The following is an 8513-nucleotide window of genomic DNA, read 5'->3' as shown; positions in this document are numbered from 1 at the left end:
TTGGGAGAAGGTTTCGTTGCGCCTGCGTTGAGACTTCTTGAGCGCCGCCTCCGCGCCGCCCGCCTTGTTCTTGTCGGGGTGCACCTCGAGCGCTAGCCGCTTGTACTTTTGCTTCGGCGCCGACGGGTCCGCGCTGACGGCTTCGGGGGTAAGGCCGAGCACCGCGTAGTGGTCGGAGGCCTCTAGGATGCGCTCGACCGCCTTGGCCCACTTTGTGCCAGGCCTGAACTCGATCAGGTCGTCCAGCGATTTGAGGAGCGCCTGCGCAGCGTTGGTCGGGTTCATGCGCTCACTCTTCTCGGCAAAGCGCTTCGCGCCGTCGAGATCGCCAGCGGCCAGCTTCACCTGGGCGCGGCGCAGCGCCAGCGCCGCTTCCTCGGGGTCGAGGTTTGGCCCCAGGTTCTCCATCCTCCCGTGGTGGTTCTGCGACCACTGCTCGCTCAAGCAGGGTCGAGAAAAAATAACTTTTTACCTCCCATCCCTCCCTTCAGTCACATTTTTCTTTGTTTCCTCGAGCCGGAAAAAGAGAAAAAGAGAACTCGCCGGCGCAACCCTCGCCCCCGACTCGCCCCCGACACCCTTTACCGCTCGCTGCCGTCGCTCGAACGCCGGTCGGCTCTGCCGCTCCAGCATCGCCACACGCCTCGCTGATACGCGACCGCACCCAGCGTTTCGCCGATGTCCGACGTGCCTTGTCCTCAATCTCTCCTCGGCGTCAAGACGTACTTTCTCCGCGCTGATGAGTTGGCCAAGGGCGGCAAACCGTACGTCGCGCACCGGCTGCGCAAGTTCGGAATCGAGCTCGCAATGAAGGTCAAGGGTCCGGACGCGTGAGTGGCCCGTAGATAGACCGAGCCTCGCCACGCATCGGGACACATCCATCGATGTCCGGCTCCCGGCAGCTCGATCTCGCTCACCGTCTCCCTCCCTCTTCTGCGCGTGTCGTGGCGGCCGTTACCTCAAACACACACACACACACACACACACACACACACACACACACACACACACACACACACACACACACACACACACACACACACACACACACACACACACACACACACACCGTCTGCCCTCCCCTCGCGTGTCGCAGCGGCCCTTACCTCCTCCGCCAGTTTGACCTGGTCGATCAGGAGAAGGCCGCCAACATCAAGTGCCCGCCCAGGAAACCAAAGCCTCCGCCCGCGCCCGCGCCCGCGCCTGCGCCGCCGCCAGAGCCTGCACCTGCACCGGCGCCAGAGGCTGCGAGCACAGGGGGCGGCAAGGAGGGGGAGGGGAAGGAGGGCGAGGAGGGCGGCGAGAAGAAGGAGGAGGGCGGCGACGAGAAGAAGGAGGGCGAGAAGGAGGGGGAGAAGAAGAAGGGGATCGGCGAGAAGGTTGCGGCGGCGGGAGAGAAGATGGCGCGCCTCGACCCGCCCCCCGCGAGTGCAGCTGTGGAGCCATGCTCGACCCTCGCGTGCGATCTGGCGCGGGTAGGCGATCTCTCTCAACCTCAAGGACTCGCCGGAGAAGAAGGAGAAGGCTGCGGCCGAGGCGGCGGCGGCGGAGAAGGCGGCGGCCGAGGCGGCGGCGGCGGAGAAGGCTGCGGCGGACAAGGCGGCGGCGGAGAAGAAGGCGGCGGAGGAGGCGAGGTACCCCAAGGCGCCGCCCGAGGTTGGGAGGAGGTGGAGACACGCCCGTGTGTCTCGGGGGAGTCTCGGCTGCCTCTCGCCTGTAGGCGCGGGTCGGACGAGGCGGAGAGTAACATAACCATCGTGGTCATACTCGAGCAACAATGAGAGTAGGAGCTCGAGTCGGACGAGGCGGAGGCGATCCGGCTGTGCGGTCTCGAGCTGTACGAGAGGGGCCGCGCCGCGGACAAGCCCGGCCAAGTGCCGTCTCCGAGCGTCAAGTGGGGGGTGATGGATGCCCCTCGCGTCGCGATGAGCCTGCACGCGGCGGCGGTGGTGAGGCCGAGCCTGCCTCCGCCTCTGCCCGTCCCCGGCCCTGCGCCCGGCCTGGCCGGAGGGACGCGTCCGAGACACGTCACCTTTCCGCCGCAAGGTGCTCGACTGCCTCAAGCTCTTCATGCCGCAGCTGCCCGCCGACCTCCTCCCCTTCCAGAGGGCCGCCCACCGCCGCTCGAACGACCTCGCAAAGCACATGCAAAACTACCGGGTGGGCGAGCCGATCCTCCCCCTCGAGTGGAAGCCTGCAGACATGAGCGCGGCGGTGCCGGTCCCCTGCCCGCCGCCGCCCGCGTTGCCGCCGTCCGCTTTCCCGTCGGCGCCGAGGCGATGACCATCAGTTGGCACAGGGGACACCGCGTGATCGGCACACAGCGGGGAACACCGTGTACGTTGGGGTGTGGGGGGGTCGGTGCCGTGTGAGGGGTGTGTCGCGTCGTAGACGTAGTGGATGTGTGTGTGACAAGCTCTAGCTGACGCCTGATGTTCGGCGCGTCGTCGTCGCAACAGACGGCGGCGCGCGAGATCCGGCGGCCTGGCAAAGCTACATGGCAAAGAGAAAGGGCAAAGCCAAAGGCGCGGCTCCGCAGGACAGAGAGGAGAGAGGCCGCTGCACGTGCGCGCTGGCCGGTGCGCGGTGCCGGTGCGCGGTGGGCGTGGCCGTGGGGGCTCGGGCTGGGGGGCAGCGCGAGCGATCTGAGCCCTGGTCCGACAGCCTGACAGCAAACCCCAGACAGCGCCTGACAGTGCCCGACAGCCTGACAGCGTTGACAGCACTTTCTCCGACAGCCTGACAGCACGTATCTGACAGCCTGACAGCAGAGCCTGACATCAGAGGTGACCCGTCGCTGTCAGGCCCTAACGTGACAGCCTGACAGCTGCCCGACAGCCCGACAGCACACAGTGGCCTGACAGCAGCGCTGACAGCCCGACAGCCCGACCAGCCCGACAGCAGCACAGACCAGCCCGCGGCTGTGCTACTACAAATGAAGCTACCAGCTAGCCTTCTGGGGCCCTACAGATCAGTCATATGCCTACGGCGTCTGGGTGGGGGTGGCCGCCGCCGTCTGTGCCGCCGCCGCCGCCTGCGCCTGCGCCGCCATCTGCGCTCCCCCCAGGCGGCCGCCGCCGCCGCCGGCACGGTAGACGCGCGCCGCGCCACTGGCAGCTCGAGGCAGCGCAGACGAGAGTACCTGCGCCAGCTCTCGATGAGTCAGCGCAGCAACGGGGTCTTCATCAATGACCCCAAGGGCCTCTTTATCCTCCGGTGGTGTACCGTGAGGTGAAGGGTGACGGGACCCCCCCAGACGGCCCGCACTACCAGAACAGAGCGTGCAAGAACTAACAAGCTGACGACTCGAGCGACAACGATGGGGAGGCCTTCCGCTGGACCAGCAACTACCAGATCATCAGCAAGGTGTACCTGAAGAAGCACTCCCTCCTTCCTCTCTGCTATTCTCTCAGTGCGGCAGAAGATGGTGACGTCCACCATGAAAAGGATGGTGGGACCGGAGGCAGAGTAGAGACTGAGTATGTGTAGTAGAGTCCTGCTGGTATCCTCTTGATAGTGTCATAAGTGTGGCTGGTGTGTGTCAGAGCCTGACAGCGCCCCGGACAGCACCACCTGACAGCTCCTGATAGCACCGGCCCTACGTCTGACAGCAGCAGCAGCCTGACAGCTCTGACAGCTCCGATAGCGTCTGACAGCAACACCCGACAGCTCCGACAGCACCCGACAGCTACAGATCACCTCTGGCTAGCCCTCTGATGTCAGACAAGCACCCGACAGCACCCGACAGCACCCGACAGCACTGACAGCACCTGACAGCTGGTCTGACAGAGGCACCTGACAGTGTCTGACAGCTGCCCGACAGCCCGACAGATCACCTGACAGCACCTGTGACAGCTAGACAGCCAGGCTAGTTCCATTTGGCACAGCTCGCGTTACAAAACCTTGATTTTGACCATTTGCGCCATTTTGTCCCTCTCGGTGCCTTCCAGAGGAAGCTGCGACCCCGCCGAGTAGACGGGCGCACACAGCAGGGGCGCGGTGTGCGCCCGTCCACTTGGCGGGGTCGCAGCTGCCTCTGCGCGTCCTGGGGAGGGACAAAAGTGTCGCCGCCGAAGGCGACTCGACGCCGCTGAGATCGGAGATCAAGCTCTGACAGGTCGCACGTCGCTCCTTTGACGCCGACGTGACTCACCCGTGCAGATCACATCAGGACACGGTCTCGACGCGCTCGGTACGACGCCTGCGACCCGTCTCGGGTCAGGTGGCACGACGCTCATCGCGCCTGCCAGCGCTGCCGTACAGGTTGCCACGACGAGGTCGAGCACGCTTCTATACGCTCGCCGAGCCTTCCTTTCCATCCAATTAGGCAGCCTGGGAACGGTGGCGGTCAGAGGCAAAGCCTACGAGGGGTGGTGGAACCACATGTCACGGCTACTGCCGGCTCGACCCCACGATAGCCTCCGAAGGCTGACTTTGAGGCACCATCATCGGACGATGTCGACGAGTTGGGTCGCTCTCGCGGTAGCCAGATGACCCTCCTATGCTAGTACCATCGGCTAGGGCCGCAGGAAGCGCGGGGGAGGGCGCTGGGAGCAACACAGAGCTCCGTTGGACGTTTTCAAGATTAGCGTGTCAGAGTGAAATGGAACTAGCCCCAGGGCTCAGCGAGCGATCCAGATCGGAGATCGAGATCGCTCCCGGGGACCGCGCGCGTGGGGACACTCTTTTTTCTGCGAATTGACGAACATTTGCAGCCTCGAGGGCGCTACAACTTTGTGGTGTGTTGTGCTTTGCTTGGAAACACTAAAAACACATCGTGACACGTGAGACGTGAGAGCAGTCTTGCATCTGGATTTACCCCCACCTTGGCGATCCAGGACGACTGTTGAACAAAGACTCACAGACAGGAAGCGAGGCGCGCCTCTACCAGCCATCTACTGACCGCTCCCATCCATCTAGCGGCCAAGAACGGGTCGTCGCATGCGCCAGGAAGGAGGAGGGCGCCGCCGCCGCCCCTCCCACGGCGGCCACGCCTGCCGACGCTCCTGCACGGGCGCCACTCGCGGCGGGACACCCCGGCTCCGCCTCGAGCTCGTCCGCGAGCACAGTTTCCGCCGAGGCGGTGGCCTGCGCCTCGGCCTGCGCCTCGGCCCACCCGTGCAGCGCTCGCCTCCACGCCTTGACCCGGCCGTCAAAGCAGCGCTTGGAGACGCTCTCGGTGATGTCGGGCGTGCGCGGGTGATCGCGCCCTCGCTGCTCCTTGGGCACGGCGCGGAGGTACGCGGCGTACTCCGGCGTGTCCTTGCCGTACTCGATCTGCTTCTTCCGCTGCTGCAGCCGCTGTGCCGCCGCGTCGGGATCAGAGAGCACACACACCGCCCGCCATCCGTCCGAGGTGCCGCCGCCGTCAGCGTCGTCGCCGACGCGGCGCCGCTCCTCCTGCGCGAAGCCGCACGCCATAGAGGACCCTCTGCCGACGCTCTTGCGGGAGCGCGCGCTCTTGCGAAAAAAGCCTCCCTGAGACAAAAAACGTATGAAGGAGCTGGGAAGAGGACCGCCGCAAGCGGCGTGGCGTGGAGCGGTTGTGCATCCCTGCGGGGGCCCCTCTGCGCCGGGGAGGCGTTGTTGGAGGCTAGGACGCAAGCGTCCGTCGCCCCTTTGCAACCGGCAGGCAGGTGCGGTGCGGGGGGACCGGCTGCGATCACGAGTGGTTTCAGACCACCGACCGGCTTCAATATGGAGGAAGAGGCAGCGGGTGCTCGGGCGGTGATGGAGCTCGACGGGTACGAGCTGCAGGGCCGATCGATCACGGTCAGCGAGGGCAAGCAGAGTGAGCCGCCGCGCACCTACATCCCTGTGCACTTACACGCCCCTCCGCTCCCGGCCTGAGCCTGTCTCTTCATGTGTGGCAGATGATCGCGGACGCGGCGGGCGCGGCGGGCGCGGCGACGGCCGAGGGCGCGGCGGTGGGCGCGGCGGGCGCGGCGGCGGGCGCGGTGGGCGATACTTTGGCGAGTGAACGTTCAGCGTGTGTACGAAGAGGGGCTTCCTGCGCACCGTTCGATCGCCACGTGTCCAAAATGCAGGGCGGTGGAGAGGAAGTTCGTCGGCGTCCCGGCCAGGCCGTGGTACGTCAGCGCGCCGCCAGTGAGGCTGTCGGTCCGCCAATCATTCCCCTCACCAGCGCGTTGCACAGACTGGACGGCAGTCTTCGTACTCTCGTCCAGCCGCTGGTGTGCCTCATACTCCTCAAGATCACGCAGACGTGCAACTCCTCCCTCCTCGTAGTCACCGCGGCGCTGCTGAGCCCGTTCTAGCCAGGCAAGGAGAGCGGGGCGGAAGCGGAGGTACGCAAGACAGCCCTGGTACAATGTGCGCAACAGTTGCCATGTTGTGACGTTTCCAATGAGCGTGCTCTGCAGCGCCCACAGGTAATCGGTATCTCGCCGCAACCGCAGCACCCCCGCCCCCTCACTGCGAACAGTGTAGACGGGCACCTGCAGCAGCGGGGTGACTGCGCGCATCTCATCCTCTCTCGGTGGGGAGTCAGCGAGGCAGAGGAGCTGCGGCCAGCCATATCCGCTCACAAGCCCCAGGCCTCCGTGGTACGGCCTCGCGTGGCGATGAGTGCGAGGAGGGCCGCAAACAGCACCACCCGTGACGGCCAGGTCCACTGAGACGGTCGTGGTAACCACCTTGCCTGGCCGCGGCCTCCGCTTCACGACCAGGCTGACGGAGCGGCGCGCCGCTTCGCCACTCACCGAAGCTTCAGCGCCGCCAGCGCGCAGGCCCAGCCGAATGCTCACGCGCGGCAGGAAGCCGAGCTTTGGCGCGCCCGCGGCGTCCTCCTCGCTCGCAGTGGTGGTGACCTGAATCAGCCGGCCAGCGCTGAGAGGCGCTGGTGCGCTGTGGGCCCGGTGCACGGCGGGCTGCGTGGCAGCGGTCGCATTCTCTCCCGCCGTGCGGGCCCGCCGCCGAGGCTGCGGGGAGTAGGGCATGGCCGTCCGTTGTAGGACGCACGATGGTCATTTGACTTTTTGAGCATCGAGATTGCGGAGATGCTGGCGGCACGCGGTCAAGTAGAGTAGCTATCTTGTTCTTCTTGGCAGACGGGGATTGGTTTCTTTTTTCTCTGTATCGACCTGTCGGCTGTGTGCAGGACGGGAGAGAGGCAGCATTAGGGAGAGAGAGAGAGACCTTTCCCGGCGGCGGAGCTGATATTAATTCGCCGACGCGGACGGCCGTCCCCTGAACCATCAGCCCGCATGCGGCGGCGCAGCAGCTCGAGCAGCGAGCCGCGCCGCTCGACAGTCGCCGATGCGTACCTTGGGGGTGACATGGCAGTTCCCATCGCAAAGCCGGCTTCGCAGCGGTGCAGGACTGCGCTGCCGGCGCTCGCCGCCGGCAGCGTTGCAGCCCTCGTTCTGCTCGTCGTTTACATGGTGTCGTCGGGGGACGCGGCACCGGGGATCAAGCTTGAGAAGGAAGAGGCGTCCACGCGGGGCATACCTTGGATCTCCGAGATGATGGCAGATCCTTGCCACGGTGTGGTGTGCGGTATTCACGGCAGCTGCAAAGCCGGCCAGTGCCGTTGCCACGGCGGCTACTCGGGACCCCACTGCCAGACCGAAGAGCCGTGGCTTGCCCTTGCGTACGGTTTTGACGTTCACCGGGACAAACCATACTTCATCCGAAAGGTCTCAAAGCTGTTCCACCTATCAATCGATGACGTGGATGTTGCACCTGAATACCTCGCTAACGGCGACACTGTCTACTCAACGTCAGAGAAGACCATCGCCGAGCGTATGGCGACGGAGATGGGCGTTGGCGCGTACTTTGGCGTGTTCTCTGGGGAAGCAAGCATGTCCGTCTCTGATAGCGCGGAAATGTCCATCAAGACCGTCCGAATCGACAGTTTTGTGCAATTCAATCAGCAGCGCGCTATGGCTGCAGGCGCATTCCTCACACGGCCGCACACGAAGCTGGACCCATCGATCAAAGCCTACATCGAAAGTGTGCCACTGTCGCGCGTTCAGGACATTGAGTCCAGTCTGGGCTGTTTCTACGCGCGATCTGCCAATCTTGGCGGCGTTGTGCAAAAGGCATACACGAAGCAGATGACTGAATATGACACCGAGTCCAGTGTTAAAACGGCGCTCAGGGCGAACAGCTATGGATTCATCGGAGGTGAGGGGTCGTTCACTCGCGGCTCGCGCACAGATGAGAAAGGGGCGCAGATATCGTGGAGCTTCCACGCCGAAGGCGGGGACACCAAGCTGTGGCTGACCGTGAACGAGGACGGAACGAACTTTGATGACGTGAAGCAGCAATGGGCGGATAGCTTCGCTGCGGACGGCCACGACCTCTACCCGTGGGGGATGAAGCTGCGCCCCATATGGGAATTGGTGGAGCGAGTCGACGCCGCAAAGGGCAAGGCGCTCAAGGAGTACCTTACAGACAAGTGGGAGCGCCAGGCGCGTGCGTTCCGTCCTGTGAACTTCTACACGCCCATCCCGAGGGCGGTCGAGATTGGAGGCACGGCCAGGCGGAGC

The 8513-nt window shown here is 64.8% G+C and overlaps 3 protein-coding genes across 3 annotated transcripts in view; all 3 read right to left on the bottom strand.

Annotated features, from left to right (window-relative positions):
* Window positions 1-408, bottom strand: part of EMIHUDRAFT_108087 (hypothetical protein) — a gene marked incomplete at both ends in the record, with an annotated part of 3371 nt that extends 2963 nt beyond the window's left edge. Inside the window, one exon of the mRNA XM_005756067.1 lies at window positions 85-408. Coding sequence (XP_005756124.1) covers window positions 85-408 — 324 coding nt within the window. The remainder of the gene's footprint in view (window positions 1-84) is intronic.
* A 4359-nt stretch (window positions 409-4767) lies between these two features.
* On the bottom strand, window positions 4768-5426 carry EMIHUDRAFT_360586 (hypothetical protein). The gene is given in 2 exon segments (XM_005756066.1): window positions 4768-4788; window positions 4801-5426. The coding sequence occupies 1 exon segment, from the start codon at window positions 5419-5421 to the stop codon at window positions 4885-4887; it is 537 nt and encodes a 178-aa protein (XP_005756123.1). The 5' UTR covers window positions 5422-5426; the 3' UTR covers window positions 4768-4788; window positions 4801-4884.
* A 558-nt stretch (window positions 5427-5984) lies between these two features.
* On the bottom strand, window positions 5985-6959 carry EMIHUDRAFT_221809 (hypothetical protein; the record flags this gene model as incomplete). Its single annotated transcript, XM_005756065.1, has 1 exon — window positions 5985-6959. One exon carries the CDS (start codon window positions 6957-6959, stop codon window positions 5985-5987), a length of 975 nt encoding a protein of 324 aa, XP_005756122.1.
* Window positions 6960-8513: the final 1554 nt, after the last annotated feature.

Source organism: Emiliania huxleyi (genome assembly GCF_000372725.1).
Source record: "Emiliania huxleyi CCMP1516 unplaced genomic scaffold EMIHUscaffold_99, whole genome shotgun sequence".
Classification (NCBI taxonomy): Eukaryota; Haptophyta; order Isochrysidales; family Noelaerhabdaceae; genus Emiliania; species Emiliania huxleyi.
The sequence above is the reverse complement of the archived record's forward strand: the minus strand, read 5'-3'. Positions and strand labels throughout refer to the sequence as shown.